Source organism: Vulpes lagopus, chromosome 1 (genome assembly GCF_018345385.1).
Source record: "Vulpes lagopus strain Blue_001 chromosome 1, ASM1834538v1, whole genome shotgun sequence".
Classification (NCBI taxonomy): domain Eukaryota; kingdom Metazoa; phylum Chordata; class Mammalia; order Carnivora; family Canidae; genus Vulpes; species Vulpes lagopus.
Genome location: NC_054824.1, coordinates 24,153,883 through 24,176,057, shown reverse-complemented (window position 1 = coordinate 24,176,057; position 22,175 = coordinate 24,153,883). Strand labels below are relative to the sequence as shown.

The 22,175-nt window shown below is 44.2% G+C and overlaps 1 protein-coding gene across 7 annotated transcripts in view; it reads left to right on the top strand.

Moving 5' to 3' along the window:
* The window catches only part of ANKRD6 (ankyrin repeat domain 6), a 198,535-nt gene that overhangs the window by 146,569 nt on the left and 29,791 nt on the right, over positions 1-22,175 (top strand). For 5 of the 7 annotated variants that reach the window (XM_041769745.1, XM_041769744.1, XM_041769723.1 and 2 more), the window contains 3 exons: positions 9,486-9,584; positions 16,992-17,090; positions 18,869-18,967. In XM_041769745.1, the coding sequence (XP_041625679.1) occupies positions 9,486-9,584; positions 16,992-17,090; positions 18,869-18,967 (297 nt within the window). Of the gene's footprint in view, positions 1-9,485; positions 9,585-12,299; positions 12,638-16,991; positions 17,091-18,868; positions 18,968-22,175 lie in introns of all 7 variants that reach the window. The other 2 variants (XM_041769716.1, XM_041769747.1) reach the window with 2 other exon arrangements.

The window sequence follows — 22,175 nt, the reverse complement described above, 5'->3', positions numbered from 1 at the left end:
TCCCAATTTTTGTCATCCAAGGAATTTAGTTAGTCTCTTGCTGCTTTTTTTCACCTATAGTCTCATTAAGATGTGATAAGTCACTCATCCAAGTAGACAGGTAGATAAGATTCTTTTCCAACAAGGAAAGAAAGCTCCGAAGGTTCATTGGTATGTATGTATGTATGTATGTATGTATGTATTTTAGTGTATTTTAGTGGTGGGGAGGCGCAGAGGGAGAGGGAGAAAGAGAATCTTAAGCAGGCTCCAGGCCCAGCATGGAACCTGACTTGGGGCTCGATCTCAAAACCCTGAGATCATGACCTGAGCCGAAATCACAAGTCGGATGCTTAATCAACTGAGCCACCCAGGTGCCCCTCTGAAGGCTTTTTAAGCTATCAACTTTTTAAAAAATAAAAGTTGTACTGTCTCAGTCTCCTTTGATCCATGGTACTTTTTCTTTGCCCATTTTCTCCTGAATTCCTTCATAACTTTCTTTTCACTGAATCATAAACCTGGGAAGGACTGAATTTTTCAACCCAAATCAATACCATTCTAGGCAGTTGGGATTTGGGGAACACTATCTATTAGAAGAGGACCCAGGGGCACCTAAGAAAGTTGGGGGGGGGGTTCTACAATTTAAAATCTAAATGAGGTTCCAAGCAGCCAGGGTTCTAGATCTATGCAGTTCTGCCAGGAATTAGATTTATAGTCTTACAAAATCATAGAACCTCTATTACTCTTACTATCCTCTTCCAAATTAAACTCTCAAAGACCCTTATCAATCTGAACATTATTTTGTTTCTAAAATATGTTGCTCTTATTTTACCAGCATTGCATCTTTCTCTTGCCTCCTATCTCTCTCTTCCCTTGCTTCTTTCTTTAATGCCACGGATAATGTAGACAGACGTTTCTTGCCTCAGTAAAGATTGCATGACCCTGATCTATTTCATGATCTCCTGAAGAAAGGAGGTCTTGTCATTTTGAAGTTATTATATTAATCTAACCTAAATTCTTCCTCCCTAAACTGTTTCCCTTCTTGTGGGTAACATCTGTGCAACTGCCCACCTTGTAACAACTTCCAATTAAGAAATTTAATTGTTTTATTTTTTTGAGCTACTGAGTCCCGGTTCCTTCATCCTTGCCTCTCCCCTCTTCAGAGTTTCCAGCCTTTTTATTCCTTTGGGTTCTGTCCCAGGGCTCTGTGTGACTTTGGTCATAAGCATGTCATTGGACAAAGGCAGTGTTCCAAGAATGGGTAAGCACAGCTTTCTCATTTTTTTAAATTGAGATATGATTGACATATAATATTTTATTAGTTACAGGTAAACAACATAATGATTCAATGTGTATATATTGCCTTCTCACTTTTTAGGCCTGCTCTGTCTTAGACCAGGCAGCTGCCAGAGGGTCAGGGCTCATCATTCATGGGATCATTCATTATCAGTCTGAAAGGCTTGCTCTTTACTAAGGACGATCTGGGATACCTAAGCACGAGAGAAGAGCTGGGACCCAATGTCTGAATCCTGGCTAAAGTAATGAGTGACCAGGGTCATGGCCACATGGAGTCTGTAGAAAAGGAGTCTTTCTAGGTTTCTGTCGGTTGTGGTTCTCAAATGGTCCCTGGTCCCCCTCCCTCAGCTCAGCTCTTTCTTAGGAGTCTCTCCAGTAACCGTTCCTGTCCCCCGAGGATTGTCAGTGACATGGTTAAGCCCCATATCTGAACACCTGGTGGGAACAAAACACCTCCACTTCCTTTCAAGGTGTATTTCAAGCTGGTTACCTTTGGCTAGTCTCCCTTGTCATCCCCACCGGTAGGAGATCTTTATCTGAGCAAGAATCCTCCTCCTGGAATGCTCCCTGACAGAGCCCAGCCCCTCCAGCCTGGAGCTGGCCTCTTCAGAATGAGAAGCAAGGATGGCTTCATTCTCTATACCCTTCATGGTCACCTCTGAGTGTAATTTATGGATCCTGCCTGCTGGAATAGGACTCTGCTGTTCATGCAGCAGTTCTGCTCGAAGTTGGGACCCATCAGGCTGACCTGCATTATAAAGCAGCCCCCTTAGGCCAGAATCCCAGAGTCGCTGATACTGAGGCCACTTTTTTTGTGGTTATTGCCTGGCAACATCTCAAGGCCCTTTGCTGTTTAGTGCTCCAGGAGTGGACAGGTGCTGAGTCTCTGTCTCACTCTGGTTAAATCAAGGGAAATGTGCATTCCCTGCAGGGTCTTGTGTCCTCTCACTGCTACTGGTCTCAGATGGCCTATCCCGATGCCAGGGAAGGTTGGAGCAACTGGTACCTTTAAAGGGTCCCAGGCAGGGATTTATAGCCTCCGGATGCACATTAGAATCACCCGGAACTTCAAACTCCTATTCATATTCTTCCAACCCTAGGCTGAGAGAATACAGTCCTTTGGGGGTAAATTTTGGGTTTGTTTTTATTTTAAGATTTCAAGTAATTCTAATATGCAAACAGCCTGAAAATCAGTGGTTTACATCAGTGGCTCTCAAAATGTCATCCCCTACTAGCAGCATCTGCCTCTCCTGGGAACTTGTTAGAAATGCAAATTCTTAGTCTCCACTCTAACCTACTGAATCAGAAATTCTGAAAGGGCCCCGATATCTATCTGTCATTTGTAACAAGCCGTCCAGGAGATTCTGGTGCCCAATAAAGTTTGAGAAGCGCTGGTTTAAGGTATAATATTAATAAAAAAGGAAGATAGTTATATGTGACCTATTGATATAACTTGCAAAAGCATCAGTAGAAAAGATGCACTGAAAAAGATTAGATACAAATAATAGCTGTGGGATGCCTGGGCGGCTCAGTCAGTTAAGCATCTGACTCTTGGTTTTTGCTGCAGGTCATGATCTCAGGGTTGTGAGATTGAGCCCATCGTTGGGTGCCCCCTTTCAGTGCAGAGTGTACTTGGGATTCTTTCCCTCTCCCTCTCCCTTTGCCCCCGCTTAAATAAATAAATGAATAAATAAATAAAAGATCTTAAAATGGGGTGCCTGTGTAGCTCCGTCGGTTAAGCGTCTAACTTGGTTTTGGCTCAGGTCATGATCTCAGGGGTCCTGAAATGGAGCCTGCCTCAGGCTCTGTGCTCAGCATGGAGTCTGCTAGTCCCTCTCCCTCCCCCATCTGCACCTCCCTACCCGCCCCCCCACCTCTCCACTCCAGTGCTTATGAGCTCTCGCACGCACGCGCTGTCTCTCAAGTTAATAAATAAATAAATGTTAATCGTTATTTAAAAATGATAATAGTTGTATTTGGTGGTAGAATTACAGATTTTTAATTTTCCAAATTTTTATTAATGTCATTATATTGCTCACACACTCTTTTCAGAAACAGAAACTCTGGGTTGTGGTGGTGCAGTATTTTAGTGTTTTGTACTGACAGGTGGGGTTGAGAGCATCACGAGGAATGTAACTAGAGGAATGACTCGTGCCTGGACAGGCCCGACAGGGCAGGTTTCACCTGAGGGCCTATAGCTTTCCTGGAGAGGATTATCCTGCCCCCTCTTTATCTCCTCCTATGGTTCTTAGCCCGGGTCACTCACCTGGGAGGGTGTAGAACAACAGATGCCTGGGCCCCACCGCAGAGAGTTGAGTCAGAAACTCTGGAGAAAAAAAAAAAAAAAGAAACTCTGGAGAAGGGACTCAGACATCAATATAAGTGGACAAACAGACCAACCTGCCCAAGTTATTAGCTGTAGAGTGAGAATAGAAAACCTCTCTCCTTGTCCTTGAGATTCTAAGGAAACCAGGTTATTTCCTGAGATCATCATCTGGGAGTCTTGGGAACTTCCTAACTGTGCGACGTGGAACCCCTCTGCAAGGAGAGAGCTTCACACACACACACACACACACACACACACACACACACACAGCAGGTGGGCAGCAGGTAGGTGGGTCAAGAGTGTGGGGGCCAGAGTCAGATGGCTTAGGGGTGAATCCAGGCTCTAATTACTTGCTTTATAACATAGAAAAAGTAACCAGATGCCTCCATACCTCAGTTTTGTCATCTCTGAAATGGAAATTCCTCACCTAAATACAGTGCCTACCTCATAGGGTTGTGAGGTGGCCTGAATGAGCTAGTACATGTAACATTCTTAAGATATCACATTGGAAGTATCCCATAAATATTAGCTGCTGCGGTTTCTTGCTCTTGTCCTCATTATTAATGGTTTACCTGAGCCTCCAGAGCCCAGGTTGAGTTGAGTTGAATTGAACTGGGGAAGCCAAGGACAAATGGGTGCTTCAAAAATTTCTTTTTATTGTTTATAGTTCATAGTCTTTCTCCTTTTCCTGTTTCTTCCATTGGCCAGTCCCACCGGCATGAAGATGAGAGCAGTTGAATCCTTGGCCCTAAGTCATTCAGAGACTTCTCTAAGGGTCGGTTATTATTTGCCCCCTCACACTTAGGGACATTGCAGCTTTCCCCATTTGCCGGGGTTGACCTTGAGGTGTCCCTGTGTGCTGGGTGGGAGCAGTAACTTTTTTTTTTTTAGTATTTTATTCAGTTTGCCAATATATAGTATAACACCCAGTTCTCATCCCATCAATTGCCCTCCTTAGTTCCCGTTACTCGGTTATCCCATCCCTCCACTCCCCTCCCCTTCTGCAACCCTTTATTTGTTTCTAAGAGTTAGGAGTCTCTCATGGTTTGTCTTCCTCTCTAATTTTTGCCCCCTTCAATTTCCGCTCCTTCCCTCATGGTCCCTTTCACTATGTCTTATATTCCACATATGAGTGAAAACCATATAATTGTCTTTTCTCCAATTGACTTATCTCACTCAGCATAATACCCTCCCGTTCTATCCACGTCAATGTAAATGGTAGGTATTCATTCTTTCTGATGGCCGAGTAGTATTTCATTGTACATATATACCACATCTTCCTTATCCATTCATCTGTCAAAAGACATCATGGCTCCTTCCATAGTTTGGCTATTGTGGACATTGCTGCTATGAATATTGGGTTGCAGGTGTCCCATCGTTTCATATCTGTATCTTTGGTGTATATACTCAGTAGTGCAATTGCTGGGTCATAGGGTAGTTCTATTTTTAACTCTTGGGGAACTTCCACACTGTTTTCCAGAGTGGCTGCACCAGTTCACATTCCCATCAACAGTGCAAGAGTGTTCCCCTTTCTCCACATCCTCACCAATATTTGTTGTTTCCTGTCTTGTTAATTTTAGCCATTCTCACCAGTGTAAAGTGGTAAGTCCTTGTGGTTTTGATTTGTACTTCCCTGATGGCAAGTGATGTGGAACATTTTATCACGTGCTTGTTGGCCATATGTAGGTCTTCTTTGGAGAAATGTCTGTTCATGAGCAGTGACTTTTCTGATTGGCTCTACTTTTGTTACTTTTCACAATATAATATTCTAGAAAACTAAATGCATTTCTGCTTCTTTTTTGCTCTCCACCTTTGGTATGTGTGTGTGAGTGTGTGTGTAAGGGAGTTGGTCTTGTGTTAGGAAACCCCAGGGAACAGGAATGAGACAGCTTCAGGTTCAGTGGGAAACCAATGACTATTGCCTTTGTAGCTGCTATACTTTTACCTGATGCCAGAAAAGCAGCCAGACGTGTGAGGGGGACACTGACTCCTCAGAGAAGTCCCCATGTCACTGTTGCACCTGCTTAAATACTTATGAAGCCGCTAGATGTCTACACTTCTCTGAGGGCCTGAGACATCCCAAAACCTGGAGTCCACAGCCATTCCCATACTCTCCATTTCTCTGACATCAAGCCTGGAATTGGAATTTGCCCCTGTGTCCCAGGTAGCCTCAGTCTGCCTGTGGCTGAGGAGCACTGTCTGTCTCCTCCTTAACTTGGCCCCATACTACCCCAGAGTCAACCTGCTTCATCATTCATGGAAGGCACAGTCCTGCCCTCAGGGCATTATGGCCTAGTTGAAGGAAAAGCCAGGGCCCAGGGTGACAGAATGTGATGGTTTCTTAAGAGGAAGCTGAGATGCTGTGGGAACAGAGAAGACAAGTCTGGGAATGCTTCTTGGGGAATCTGAGAAGTCATAGTTTAGAGAAGAACATTCCCAGGAAGAAGGCCCATGTAGCAAAGATGTAGGAACTGGGAAACATGAGCCATATTTAAAAAATGGAAGTGGACAAGTGGATCAGGATTGCCCAGTTGGAGGGGCGCCTCGGTGACTCAGTCAGTTAAGCATCCAACTCCTACTTTCGGCTCAGGTCATGATCTCAGGGTTGTGAGATTGAACCCTGCATCAGGCTTTGTGCTGAATGTGGAGCCTGCTTAAGGTTCTCTTTCTCCCTTTCCTTCTGCCCCTCCCCACCCCTAAAAAAAAAAAAAGAAGAAGAAGAACTGCCCAGTAGGAACCTTGACCTCTCAGCTGGAGCCTAACTGAATATCCAAGTGATCTGATTTCCAACACTTTACCCAGGTCTGTTCACCATTGAAAATATCCCACTGATCTTTGCTAAGGCAAAAGTGTAGGGGTGCCAAGGGGGAGAGGGAACAATTGGGGTATCTTCAGGGGTGAGGACTGAGGACAGCTGGCGGGAAGGAAAACCCATCTTAGATGGTGGATCTTATCTTTTCTGGCATTAATCTGCTCATTTATCCTACTTCAATTTATGGGGTGAATAGTGGAGGCGATTCCTATTTTAGAAGTGGGAAAATGGGCTTAGGAGAGTATCATGCACAAAGTCACAGGTGTTATTAGTCAGAGCTGAGATTTGAACTTGGCTCATCAGGCTCTAACACCTCAAGCCTGTCCTTTCTCCACAGAAACGATTCTCTGCTGACTTTGGATTAGGAAGGTGCCTCTAGTCCAGGGCCATCTTGTTAGTAATTTCTAGTTTCTAAATGGCCCTCCTAGATGTGACCTGGTTTGAACCACAGCAGCATTTCCTTCTGCCTTCTGATTATTTGTGTTCACTTGGGCAAACCCTTTTGCCTCCTTGGGCCTCAACTTCTAACCAGTTATATCTGGTTACTGAGGAGGATGTTCCTCAGGCTGCCCTGCCTGACACCTGGAGTCTCTTTGTCCTTTGTCCTCTTCTCCAGGCTCTCTCCAGTGGCTTCTCTCCATCAAGGCTTATATTTTCCAGTTGCCCAGAAGCACTTGTCTCCCACCATCCTGTCAGCCTTGTTCACAGCACACACATCTGTCTCCTCACAAACATGACAGACTTCCCTGTTTCCTAATGCCTTAGAAACTTAGTGAAGGTCATCATCAGACGTCCTTAGCAAGGACATGTGATGACAGATGGATCCTGGGACCAGGCCCAGTGAGTGGAACCCGCTTATTTTGCTCCATCTGATCAGCTGTGGACCTTTCATTGAAAGAATCAAGGTTAAGCAGTGTGCACTGAGACGATTGCTAGCCAAGGAAGGTCACTCCATCTCCTCTCAGACATTGCCTTTTTATGAAGGCTTTTTATAGCCCACTTTCTTGGGAGTAACTTTTTTCTTAATTAAGAATTCTAATTTTAAAGTGAGCTCTGACCTCTTTCTTTATAGAATCATCCTACTGCTTTGATTGCATTTCATGGGTAGAAATTAAGATCCTTTATTGTCTGCTATCTCTGTTTTCCTCACGGCTGGTTACCCATGGCAAACTGACACTTTATGGAGATCATAAATGAGTTTATCCTGCTAGAATATCAATAAAGCTCCTTGGAAAGTTTTATCGAGGTACTAGAAGGACGTAAGAGACTATTAGCTCCCTTCCTTTTTAAAAAGATTTTGTTTGAGAAAGAGAGAGAGCGAGGGACTGAGCACAAGCAGGGGGAGGGGTTGAGGGAGAAGCAGGCTCCCTGCTGAGCAGGGATGTGGGGCTTCATTGCAGGATCCCAGATCCATGACCTGAGGCGAAGGCAGATGCATAACCAACTGAGCACCCAGGTGCCCTCTTATCCTCTTATTAAGAATGCACAGGGTGTCCTTCAGCATGGGTGGGAGCTGTAGCTAAATGACTTCTGAAGCAGAACGTAGAACATTTCTTTAGAGTGAACTTGAGGGAGAATGCAAAGGGAATATGATGCCTCCTTTAGAATTTGAAGAAGTTGGAATTTGGCAAGGTCAGTTCTCTGGATAGAAGTTGATTTACACTGAAGAGCGTTATTCTGAGTATTACTTCCTGTGTACCTCAGGAACCAGTCATCTCTGTGACCCAACCACAGGGCCAAGAAGCCTCCTCAAGTGCACAGCGAGATGTGCACACAAATGTGTCTGCAAACCCCTGAAAGATCTGGGGTGCCCATCAGTAGAGCATGGGTGAATAATAAATAAATGAACCGGAACTACATGTGACAATATGAAAAAGAAATCTAAAATATATAACATTGGACAAAAATATTGGCAAATGATATTTTAATAGTTTAATACTACTTATGTAAGGTTCTAAACTAAGCAAGAGTGTTTAGTTATTATTTATGACAATAAATGCATAGTAAAATACAATAGGTGGCAAAAGAATGAAGAATACCAAATTTAAAAGTGATTACCTCTGGAGCTGGAGGAAAGTGGACTCTGGAAAGTGTTCAAAGTTTAAGAACATATCTGGTTTCTTAAAGTGATTGCTAGGTATGTACATTGAAAATATTATTCATATTTTTGAATGGCTGAAATATGTTGTAATTTTAAAATTTGGTTTTACAAAGGGAGAACCTATCCAAAACAGTTTGGCCAGTAGTTTCAATTTTTAATAATTACTAACCAGATTTTTCTGGGGGCTGATTAACTTGAGATTTTGCTGTTCTCTCATCTTTTGCCCCATCCAATTCATTGTGGTCACTTCATCATCCTTGAGCACCAGGGGGAAAATAAGAGAAGACAAGAAACTCCTCATTTTCCTATTTGTTTGTTGAGTATGGAGTAGAAATTATGCACTGAAGGAAATCTTTACATTTTTAGCATATTCATTTATCACAAGGCTCATAACAGGTTAACTGAGACACACTTGAATTCTGGGTAAATATATAAGGACTTCCTGCTGAACTGAAGGGGAAGGGGCCTGCCACTGTGTAAATGTATTTTTTTAAGATTTTATTTATTTATTCATGAGAGACACAGAGAGAGAGAGAGAGGCAGAGACACAGCAAGAGGGAGAGGCAGGCTCCATGCAGGGAGCCCGACGTGGGACTCGATCCCGGGACTCCAGGATCATGACCTGAGCTAAAGGCAGACGCACAACCACTGAGCCACCCAGGCGTCCCTACTGTGTAAATCTTGCTCCAGGTCCCCACTCTGCTCCAGGGCAGTGTTTCTTAGGGTTGTTTTTTTTTTTTTTTTAAGATTTGTTTATTTATTTTAGAAAGAGTATGTGCAAGCAGAGGGAGAGAATCCAAGTAGACTCTACACTGAGCACAGAGCCTGACACAGGGCCTGGTTCCATGACCCTAAGATCATAACCTGAGTTGGCACCAAGAGTTGGGCGCTTAACTGATAGAGTCACCCAGGTGCCCTCAGGGCAGTGGTTTTGATGTCCTATTCTGAAATCAGTGTTTGTTTTGCCTTAACAGCATGGCCGGACCCCCCTTCATCTTGCTGCCAATAAGGGCCATCTTTCTGTGGTCCAGATCTTGCTGAAGGCTGGCTGTGACCTCGATGTCCAGGATGATGTGAGTAGAAGCCACATTCTATTGGGATGGGCTGTTAGGAGATCTTGTCTGCCTAGAAATCCACAGTACAGTGTGTAACCAGCTATAAGGTGGAAGAGTAGAAGTTGCACTTCTACCATTTTTTAGCTTTGTCTTGGTCCCCATGGCGGGAAGAACTTCCTCTTAAAGACCTGCCCTGGGATCCATTCTCAGTAACAAGCTAGAGTTTGCAAGGATGCGGTAGTTTTCGCTTCATGGTTCATGTCCTATCTAGTATTATCCAAGTGTAGAGCCTCAAAGGGCGTTTTGCCTATGTCCTGTCTTGGTGTGAAGGAGCACACTACACACAGACACACACATATGCACACGTACACACACTAGAGTGAATGTGGGCAAGGCCTGTTGGAAATGTGTAATTGACTAGGCTTACTACTAGAAAAAGTAGGGCTTAAAAACTTAATTTCTTCCTTTTCTCACCTTGATTTCTCTTAGTGTACATTTAGTTAAAGAGCATCTGTTCAAAGAAAAAAAATAACTGATACCATGGAATCCAAGAAAAAGGAAGCCTGCTGAAAGAGTTCCCTCTGGGGCAATGCCTTTATTAAGACTTATCTCTGAGTCTTTTCATTCAGATTATCTAGAGAAAGACTCTGATTGGCTCCTTTGGAGTCAAATATCTATTCCTGAGTCAATCATCAGTGGCTGGGGTGACGTCACATAGTGCACAGGCTTGCCTTGGTCTTTGGGGATATATATTCTCTAAAAGGAAGATAGAGATAAGATTATATAAATTGTCCTCCAATGAGCTATTACCGAAGTCCTATGATAATGTGATTGGAAATTATTTTCAGAAATTCTATTTTTTTAAGGTTTTATTTATTTATTCATGAGAGACAGAGAGAGAGAGAGAGGCAGACACACAGGCAGAGGGAGAAGCAGGCTCCATGTAGGGAGCCTGATGTGGGACTTGATCCCAGGTCTCCAGGATGACACCCTGGGCCAAAGGCAGGCGCCCAACCGCTGAGCACCCAGGCGTCCCTATTTTCAGAAATTCTAATTTCAACTTTAATTTGTGTGGTAGGGGGATCCCTGGGTGGCGCAGCGGTTTGGCGCCTGCCTTTGGCCCGGGGCGCGATCCTGGAGACCCGGGATCGAATCCCACGTCGGGCTCCCGGTGCATGGGGCCTGCTTCTCCCTCTGCCTATGTCTCTGCTTCTCTCTCTCTCACTGTGTGCCTATCATAAATAAATAAAATTAAAAAATAAAAAAATAAAAAAAATTTAAAAAAAAATTTGTGTGGTAGGACCCTAACAAATAAATTTTGTGAGGAATACAAAATCTTAAAGAATTTGCATTTATCATATTCTCTTCCTGATTCACCTTTATTTTTTTTTAAACATTTATTTTATTTATTTATGATAGTCACAGAGAGAGAGAGAGAGAGGCAGAGACATGGCAGAGAGAGAAGCAGGCTCCATGCACCGGGAGCCTGATGTGGGATTCGATCCCGGGTCTCCAGGATCGCGCCCTGGGCCAAAGGCAGGCGCCAAACCGCTGCGCCACCCAGGGATCCCCTGATTCACCTTTAATAACTGTGGTTACAGAGTGTTAATCAAATTTCAGACCCTCAAGTATGCTAGCATATAGGTTACATAATGCTTCTAATTTTGTGTAATCATCTGTGCAATGTTCTGAAACTTGGCAGACACACAAGATGGACAGTATTCGTAAAGAAATAACTAAAGTCATTGTTTTACGTACAGGCAGAAGGCTGCCAGTATCATTCTTAAATCTCTGGTTATATTTGGAAGTTGTTGGGTCATCAAAACTGTTACTTTCAAAAGATGCTGATTTAGCTTTTAGCTGTTGATTTCTACTCTGGATCATAATACTTTTTTTCTCCACACTGTAACCATCATAACATTCCTGATTATATATCATCTCCTTAGATGACAGGAATGAAAATACAAGGAGAGAGAAAAGATTTTGACCACAGAAAAGGCAGGGCATTGGGTGCTGGTGCAGACATGTTGGTCTTCTCTTTGCATAATTAAAGTCCTCACTGGCCATGCCAGCAAAGCTACCATGCCAGGCGTGCTAACTCATCTCAACCTAAGTCCTGCATCAAGCTTAGGCTCCGAGAATCACTGTGTTCTCATGTAGCAAAAGCCATGCTAACTTCCTTACAAGTTTATATCAGGCAAGGGTGTTTATATTAGGTAAGGTAGGAAGTAAAATAGGAGTTTTCACAAGGTAGCCAAGGGGAGACAAGTCAGCAGAAGGAAGTTCAGCACTACTTTTACACAGAAACTCCTTCATTTCATTTATTGGAATAATGTATTTTCTTGCATCTTTTCCTTGCCCTAATCAGACAATATATACATTGCTTCTCCTTGATAACTTAAATCAAGACAAAACAAAACAAAAACAGAGCAACAAAGCCATGTAAAATCGGTTGGGAAAGGAGAAAGTAGCATTGATCATCACTAGTTCTGAAGTAATGCGTTCACCAGAATACTCTTCATGTCTGTCTTCTACATTTTCTGTGCCTGTTGATGATCAGTTTTGAAATTTGTGCACGAATTCGAAGAAAACTATGGGTGTTTTTTTTTTTAAAGAAGCTGGGACATTAATTATTGGAAAAAATCAGTTCAGAAGTTACCTGTCTTGGATGATGGGTAGAAATAGAGAATGTTAATGTTGTGAAGAATTTACTCCTAACTTCATATTCTACAGATACATTCCCTATGTCATGGTAAGGACTGAGAATTAGTTGAAGAATGACCTCCAGTGGCCTGGAATGGGATTATTATGAATTTCAACCTGTGGAAACCAGTTCTTTAGAATATGCAACTCCAGGAGAAAATCCCCTCTTGCTTCCTGCCAATCCTGTCAACTCGCATTGGAGCTCTAATGCCATCTCTGATTGGTCAATGAGCAACTACACGGCCCCCACCTCAGAAATAGTCCAGGACCCCGTGGCCATGATCAAAGCCACGAAGGAAGAAAAAAATAAGAAAAACCAGAGAAGAAAGGCTAGGAAGAACCCTAGAAGATCAGAGAGAGAAAAAGAGGTCAGCAGCTTGCTTTTGCACACCTGTGCTGTTCTGGGCTTCCTTGCAACATGTCTGTCGGTGCCACCTGGGAAGGATTCCTCCTGAAGAGGGACGTGTTCCACCTCTGTGTGCCTTGGGCTTCTTCCCAGAGCTTAGCTTTGGAATCTCCGTGTACTGTGTGCTCACTCTTTTTCACCACGTAGGAGAGAGAATTAAAAGTATTTCACAACAAAGATTTAGACCTCAGAGGTTGCAAACTCCTTAAATCCCGTAAGTGAGAAACACTGAAGCCAGAAAAATTGAGAGCTGGCAGTTTACGCACTTTGCAAACAGGTCAGCATGTCCCAAATCAAAGTGCCAAACTGCAGGGTTGCTGCTGGCTCTCCAGGTTCCCAGCTGCAGTGTTTTTCCTTCTGCTTCTTTGTAGTTAATCATTCAACAAATACTTCTTGGGTACCTGTAGTGGCCATGGTACTGTGTTAAAGCACTTAGCTAGATGATGCCATAAAGAGGCAGCTGATCTTTTTTAAGGCCTGCACTGAGGTTAATTGACTTCATGAGGTGGATACAGCTTGGAGTTAGTGCAAAGAGCCTTGACAATTTGAATTCTGGCCTAACCGTGCTACCCCGAATTAACTGGATATCCTCGGCGAGGCACTGAATAGCACTGAGCTTTAGTAATTTGTTTGTTTGTTATCAATAAAATGAGAGAATTAGATGCCATTTAGAGTAGAGGGTCAATAAACATGTATTGAACAAACAACTATCGAATGCTGTTAAGAGTGTCATACCTTTTCAAGCATTTTTTTTCAAATTTCCAGAATTTCATGGTGTACTTAGATAATACAGAAATAAGGATTATGTCAAAGTTGCTGCCAGGGTCTGTTAATAAGTATGTATTGAGGACACATTTTGTTGTTTTTTGTGTCCTATTTCAAAGATGAAATGTTTCCACAGTAAATTTTATAGGAGAAAAGTAACTGGCCCTATTTCAATCTAGAGTCTCAGGTGCTTGATGGGGTTGGGTTTGGGGAAGAGGAGCCCTGAGATAGATAGCCCAGGGTGGCCTATTGCTTATATGTTTCATGTCTCTCTGAGTGGCCTTCCACTCTCATCTTGGTAACTTGGTGGTGGCTGGTATTTATAAGCCAGAGAAAGTGTCTCATGCAGTCCTCTAGAACTGCCCCATCCAGTGTTTGCAAGGCCAATGGCACAGCTCAAGGACAGCCTCCTACAGTGCGGAAAAGCTGATGTTGGCCTTCTTGGCAGTGTTTATCTGACTGATGGGGTCAGGACCCAGGCTCAGAGTGAGTTCTCAGAGGGGAGTAGAGCTGGAGGGGAAGCGGTGGCCTAGAGACAGGCAGTGCTCTCAAAGTCTCTGCAGGAGACATCTGCTCCAGTGGCTTAGGACAATCTATGTTCTCACTGCACCTCACTCAATTAATTAGATCTCCTTGAGTCTTGATAATCCGTCTGGAAATTTACTTTTAAAGGCTAAACCAAAAGTTAGATTTAGCTTCTTTCATCGAGCTAGAGTTTCACAAAGGAAAGTCCTCTCCAGGGAAGCAAAAGATTTATGCTGAGAGCAAGTAATAAATAATAGTGATATTCTAGCTCTGAAGCTGCTTGAACTTGTGATTTAGGGGCAGCTTGTGAAACACAAGAAAACACTTGATCTACAGCAAGGCTTAGGCTAGACTGCAGCCTCACCAGCTGAGGCCCCTCATGCAATGACTTGGACAGAAAAGTGGCTGACGTAACCCCTGAGTGCTGGGCTTTGTGCACAACACAGATCAAATGGTTAAGTTCTGTTATGTGAAAAGGCAGTTCTCATCAGTCCAAGGAGTGCTGGTTCCAGTGCTGGCAGTCTGTGGGAATATTAAAAGGTCCTGGGAGGGGTGCCTGGGTGGCTCAGTGGTCAAGCACCTGCCTTTGGCTCAGATCATGATTCCAGGGTCCTGGAATAGAGTCCTGCATTTGGGCTTCCCACAGGGAGGCTCCTTCTCCCTCTGCCTGTGTCTCTGCCTCTCTGTGTTTCTCATGAATAAACAAATAAAATCTAAAAAAAAAAAAAAAGCCATGTTTATCCCAAAAGAATAAGCTGCAGTCTCCCCTTCTTGCAGAGAACAGAACACCATCTATCTTATCAGGTCATCAACTGTACTTGAGGCCCATTTTGGGAAAACCTGTCACCATTCTGATGGGGAAATGGCAGTCTTGGAAATTCATACAGAAAATTTTTAAAAGTTAAGATTTGGGCAGTTTCTCATAGGATGACTTGTTTGTACATAGTGTATGTCATCTGGAAATACTTCCTAGCATGTTTCAGAAGAATGTGTAATGGTTTGATGCACCTCCTGCACCCGCTGATCCAGTGGCCACATTCTTCTTGTGACTGCAAGGCATGCAGAAAGGGTTCTCTTTGAGTAAGGGGTCTGGGAAGGTGGACAAGAAGGTAACCAAGTCTTAATCTAATTTATAATGGAGATAATGGTTTAGAATGCCAAGAGGGAGGGTTCTTGATAGAAATGCTGGGGGCTGTGGATAAATCATAATAATGGAGCTAGATGTCCTGACCCATCACGCTGCAGAAATCCCTTAATTCTACACATGAATAGTGAGAAGAGATTCTGAGACATGGACAATCCTATTATTGGTATATTGTTACAGCTTAGACTTTTAATAAATAGCAGTTTTCCCTGTTGCTAAAATTGTACATCTTAAATATAAAAAATAGGAAGATATTTAAAAGTATAAGGAAAAAATAAAAATTACTTCCCTCATGGATTTTTATTTTTTTTATTTTTATTTTTTAAGATTTTATGTATTTATTCATGAAAGGCACACAGTGAGAGGGAGAGACATAGGCAGGGGGAGAGGCAGGCTCCATGCAGGGAGCCTGACCTGGGACTCGATCCCAGGGTCTCCAGGATCACACCCCGGGCTGAAGGCGGCGTTAAACCGCTGAGCCACCAGGGCTGCCCCCGCTTATGGATTTTTAAAGGGAGGTTTTTTTCTTAATTTTAAGAAAGTGAATTTGAGTTTTAAATAGCCTTATATGCTCTTTTTATTAGGATAAAATGCACATAAGATTTACCATTTTCAACTGTACAGTTAAGGGGCATTAAGTATATTCACATTGTTGTACAACCATCACGACCATCCATCTCCAGGATTTTTTTTTATTAAGTGATTTTAATATGCATAGTTGTTTTTTCTAAATTTTAGGGTATTTAATAAGTAAAATCAGCATTTCATTAAGGTTATTTATAGGTAGCAGTGCATCCCTCTTCAAAAAAATCTCCATATCTTCTGTCTTAGAATCGTCTCTCTTTCCTCTCTTGGGCTAAGGATGAGGGATGCCCCAGGGTATGTCCTTTGCTCCTCTGGAGCTCCACCAGAACATTTTATTTATGCAGAACTCTTACCAACCAAATCTTAGAACCCAAGAAGGGAAGGGACAGACCTTGGGGACCATCCACCCCTCCTTTTATAGGTGAAGTACCAAAGGCCCAACAAGGTGACAGCTGTCTCCCAAGGCTGTGCAAGACTCACATCTGGCCCCCTTGCCCTGCACCCCTCCCTTTCCTACCAGAAGTTTTCCACACTGTTCACCCATCTCTCTATTCCAGTTTGGACCCCAGGCTGACTTGATTTGTCTCGACTTGACTTCCGGAGTACATGTCAGAGATGAGCTATGCTCTTAGAGACTTCAGAACCCTCTCTTATCTTGATCATCTTACTTTCTCTCAAATGCAATTAGGGGAAAGAGTCAAGTTCCCTTTGGTGCCCTGATAGAGAAAGAGGAGGTCAACAATCCCCAGCATCTGATCACATGGAAAGGGGTCAAATGGCAGCATAAAGCAGTGACGATGCTGTCATGAAATATCAGAAGAGGCTTCATAGACATACACAGTGGTCAGCCTGTACAGATCAGTCCACAAATATGCACCCATCATCAAATCATGAGTGTTGCTAGCTGACATAGCTGGATACGGATTCCTCTGAAAGAAAGCAGACAACGGGAGGACTCAGTAGGGAGTAAAGATTGCTGGTTTGATCGCATAGCACACACAGTCTAGCTCTCAGACTTTTCACAGATGTGACAGTCATAATCCCCCCGAACACTGCCATTCCTTGGGGCGGCGGGGGAGTGCCTGACCCTTATTTCGAGGTCAGCACTGAAGCTGTTCTATGGTTGGTTCAAGGTTCCCACTGAGTTTGTGAACAAAAAAAGCTCTGCCTGGCATGGTGGCCAGTCTGCTCCAGTTGAGGAGAGGAGATGTCCTTGTGTCAGAGTAGGGGAGTTTGAGTATTGCAGGGTGGGGTCCGGAGAGCTGACTGCTGTTCCTGCGTCCACGTCACTCTGCAGGGGGATCAGACCGCCTTGCACCGGGCCACAGTGGTGGGGAACACGGAAGTCATCGCGGCGCTCATCCAGGAGGGCTGTGCTCTGGACCGCCAAGACAAGGTGAAGTGGGGCGTGTTGGCCTGAGGACCCTGCTTTGGGAACTTGTGACTGTTCAAGGTGTTATCAATCCTGAGTCCTGTCACCATGATTTAACATGATAAAATCAGCCCAAACTTTCTTTTAAAAGACTATCTAATATTCCAACAAACTGTATTTTTTTTTTAAATCCTTCCTCCCATTCTGTGGCTGCAATGTACGACCACATAAATATAAATGATAAAGAAGAAAAGTCTTTTAATAATGATCTGTGGAGGCCTCACTGGGGGAAGGGATGTGCCCTGGATTATTTCTAATTTTTCTTTAAAAGAAAGTGACCAATTTATTTGAAATAGATTGGAAGGAAAACATAAGCAAAACTAGTTCTTTAAGAAATCCCAATAAAAAAAAAAAGAAATCCCAATGATATATTATATATTAATCATTGCTTTTCATTCATTAAACAGTCTTAAAACAGGGGACTTCATAATTAAGCGCAGCTCAGCCGGTGTTTACTTTTTAGACAACTTTTTATTAAAGTGTGATATATATACACAGAAAAATGTGCAAATTATAAGCGTGCCGTTCAGTGAGTTTCCACTAAGTGGGCACATCCGTATGAGGGCCCCTGTCCCCCCATCAAGACGCAGAGCAGCAGCAGCACGCCAGAAGCGCCCTCACCAGCACCCCCCAGTCACTTTTTCCTTTGCCTCCTGCCCTGTGCAGTCGGGCCCACGGGCCAGTGCATGCGTCGCCACTACCATTCCCAGCACCATCCCACTCCCTGGCCTTTGGGACACTACCTTGCCTTCCCCTTGTGGGTGTCAGTGCTAGTGAGCCAGTCTCGTGGAGTGGACACTCTGCGCCCTGACCTGGAACAGCACGGGTGGTCTCTGTGCCTCTCCTCTCCATGCCTCTCCCCCCCTGTAACCCGCATCCCACTCGCTTCACTGCAATTAATATTTCTTTTATAGGAAGGTAAGCAAGTGCCAGCTGTGTGTGTCCATTGGTTGGTTTTTATTTAAAAGCCACATATCGGGGGCACTCGTTTATCTTATTTACAAGTCAGTGTTTTCTCAGTGTCTGCTAATTTGTTTCAGTCCCTGAGACTTTGGCCTGAACTGGATGAGATTAAATTTTGGGGGGAGAAGATGAGAGGAGGAATCTGTCTATCCAGCCCTTGGGCCTGGCAGTTTATGAAGCCGGACTCTTCATTTGCCTGATCTTTGCAGAGTTCTCTCTGGGGCCAGGAGCAGAGCAGACCCCAAAGGCTGATGGAGGTGGGAAGGAATGAACATCATGTCCTCTTGTGGTTAAACATGACCTGTGGATGAGCCTTTCTCAGCTGGGGTTCCTTGAGAGATTTAAACCCTAATGCCTTAAAGCATCTATTATACATCATAAATCTAAAATGGTATTTGCTGGAGTGCCTGTGGGACTCAGTCATTCAAGCATCCGACGTGATCTCAGCTCAGGTCATGATCTCAGGGTCATGGGATTGAGCCCCACATTAGGCTCCATGCTGGGGCTGGAGCCTGCTTAAGATTCTCTCTCTCTTCCTCTGCCCCTCCCCCACAAAAAATAAAAATTAAAAAACTAAATGGTACTTATTATGTACTGTTTCTGGGAGAAGGGAGAAACTGGCCACTGAAATCATTTTCTGGGCTCTGTGGTTCCAATGAAAAGCCCCATTTGAGAAAGGACCCGTGGTGTGCCCTCGAAGTACACTATGATGTGTCGATACTAAGGAGATGAGTTAGGTCTTCGGCAATGTGCTTTCTGTTTCTGTATGTGTTTCTCAGGACGGGAACACGGCTCTACACGAAGCATCCTGGCACGGTTTTAGCCAGTCAGCCAAACTGCTCGTTAAAGCAGGAGCCAACGTGCTTGCCAAGAACAAGGTGAGGCCCAGCAGGTGCTAGAACCCTTCGTCCACAGGTGAGGATGGCTGCGGGCTTTTGTCCCTGTGGGAGCCTCCTCTCTGAGCAGAGTGAGAGCTCAGGGGAGCACGTGGAACCCAGCCGGGGAAATGAAAGCTTGGAACTCGTTAGTGAACCTATAATCTCCATGATGAGCCAGAGAACCCATTAGAGTCGCTTTGACTTCTTTGAATTCTCTGGGCTCTCACTGCTTTCCCATTGGTTTATTAGGGTGTGGTTAGGCAAGCAGCCCTGTCCTCATGGAGACAGGGAGAGGCCAGGAGCACCTCTTCTCCCTCCTTTTCCTGTCTCACCTGCAGTGACACATCATGTCTTCTCCCCCTCCTTCTGTGCTCATTATTAATGAGTGCATCTCTGGATTGCTTCAGAAGCCTCACAGCAGATCGGCCCGCTTGCCTAGTCCCTTCTTCATCCTGCTCCTCCTCTGCCCAGGAATCTTCCAGTAAAGCTCTGCAGCCTGATGCTGTCTCGGGCCTCCCTGCAGTGGCCTCAGTCTATGTCTGCAGCCTCCTTCCCTGTGCCTTTCCCAGCATGTGGCTCCTCTGCTCACAGTGGGCTCACTGTCCCTCCCGTTGTCTGCCCCTCATCTCCGCCTACAGACCTCCAGCCCAGACTCCCAGGGCAGTGGCCTCTCCCTCTCCAAAGGCCCATCAGGCTACTTCCTGCACAGCTCCTCCGACACTACACACAGCTTTGTGCTGTCATTTATAGGTTAAATGTTTCTCATGGTTCCCTCATGGGACAAAAGCTTGAAGAAAAGAAGCAAGCCATGCATCATAATATCTCCAGTAATGCCTGAGTCACTGCCTGGCAGACTGGTGGCTGCTTCCTTTCTTCCAAGTGGTACATTGTCTGGAACATGGGTTGTAGGTGGATCCTCACTGTATATTTAGATCCTGGAACTCTGAGAAGTGGGTGGTTCCCAGTTAATGGATAGGGAAGCCTAGGTGGGAGCCAGTAGTCTCAACTATGACATGTGACTTGTTTGTGACACAGTTAGGGCCATAAACTAGCCTGAGTCTATCTTCTCCACCACTCTACCTCCCATCCTATATGGATCCCAAAGGTATTGTGGAAAGCCACAACATCTCTCTGGATAAAATAGTAGCGACTGTCAGAAGCAAAAGTAGGTGTTACCCTAGAAAAGGACTTCTATATTCTGCACCAGCCACAGCCTCTGGGGAAGCCTCTAAAAAGGTTGTCCCCTCTCCCCTCACTTTTATTGAGGTACAACTGACAAATAAAATTGTAAGGTATTTAAAATGTATAAAGTGATGACTTGATAGATGTATACATTGTGAAAGGATTGCCCCGCATCTGGTTAATTAACACATCCAACACCTCACATGTTTACACTTCCCCAAAAATATTTGATGTGAACATTTCAGTTCTATCCTTAATGCAGTTTATCAACTATAGTCACCATGATCTATGTTAGACTTACTCATAACTGAAACGTTGTACCCTTTTAGCCACCTCTCCCTACCTTCCCTACCCTCCACATATAAGTGATACCATACAGGATTTACTTCTCTGGCTTATTTCATTTAGCATATTGTGCTCCAGGTTCATACATGTCACAAACGATACAATTTCCTTCCATTTTTAAGGTTGAATGATATTCCATTGCATGAGAACATTCTGTCGTATAAGAACTTACTCAGTGAGTGTATCAGCCTCTGTCTGGGAAATAAGTACTCATTACTCAGGATGGGAAAAATGCCTGCTATGTATCTATGTAGGTCACATTTTCTAAATGTCAGCTTCTAAGGTAAAATCCATATACAATAAAGTTCAGCCTTCTTAGGTATATTGTCATAGGAGTTTTGACAAATGTGTACAGTTGTGTAACCACCTCCTCAATCAAGATATAGAATGTTCCCATTACCCCCAAAGACTTCCCTTGTGTGGCTTGGTGGAAATGGTCCACCCACCCACCACTCTCGGCTCCTGGCAACCACCAATCTGTTTTTGCCTTTCTCAGAACATCATATAAAAGGAATCATAGAGTATGCAGCATTTTTGTGTCTAAACCTCTTTCACTTAATGTTTTCGAGATTTCTCCATGTTGTGACACGTATGATTAGTTCATTCCTTTTTACTCTAACCACAGCTTTTAACTTTCTTGATCCAAATATTTTCCAGCATTGATACTTTCTTATTAGCCAAGTTTGGTGTATAGCTCTAGAACCATTAGGTTTCTTTTATGTCACTCAGTTATTCAACACATTTAATAGCTCCCACGAGGCCAACACCTTTGAGACAACCTACTCCCTTTGCAGTAAGAATTACACCAATCCAGGCACTGAGCCCTTGCACAGGGAACAGAGTGTTTAAAATGTGGACAGACCCTTGGTTTTTGAGAACTAAGCTAGCAGTGGCTCTCTACCTGGTGGTGCTTTAAAATCTGGAAAACTTCAAACAGAAACAAAAAGTTGGGGCACCGGGGTAGAAATAACCAAACTCACCTGATGGCTAGCTGTAGGGTGATGGGCTGTCCCACTTTTCCCAGAGTCAAGGGGCCTCCCGGAGTTTAGGACTTCTAGTGCTAAAGCCTGCACTGCCCAGAATCCACCCCCAGGCCAAGTACACCAGAGCCCCTAGATGGGTTGCAGCTGGGCACCGGGATTAAGGCTTCCTCTGGTGATTCTGTGGCGCAGTGGGAGGTTGATAACCACTCAGCTCACTAAGCCCGCAGTCTTAAAATCTTCAGATTCCTTGCAGCAAGAAAGAAAGATTCTACCCAGGGGAATTAGGGCTGACGGTGTGAGGGGGAGGTAGGTGAACCAGCCACGTACAGGCTTCCTCTGTGTGTTTTGTTTTGTTTCTTTAAATAAAAATTTATTCCTCTTTTCAAGAGGTGAGGAATAGAACATCCTCGAGTATGGGCAGACAGTGCTGTGGGGTCCAGACCCTGGCTGAGGAAGAGCTGTCGTAAGCAGTGAGACAGCTCTGAGCCCACGCTGGTGCAGTCTTTTTTTTTTTTTTTTTTTGTAAAGATTTATTTATTTATTCATTCAGAGGAGCAAGAGAGAGGCAGAGACACAGGCAGAGGGAGAAGCAGGCTCCATGCAGGAAGCCCGATGTGGGACTCGATTCCGGGTCTCCAGGATCACACCCTGGGCTGCAGGCGGCGCTAAACCGCTGCGCCACCAGGGCTACCCCTGGT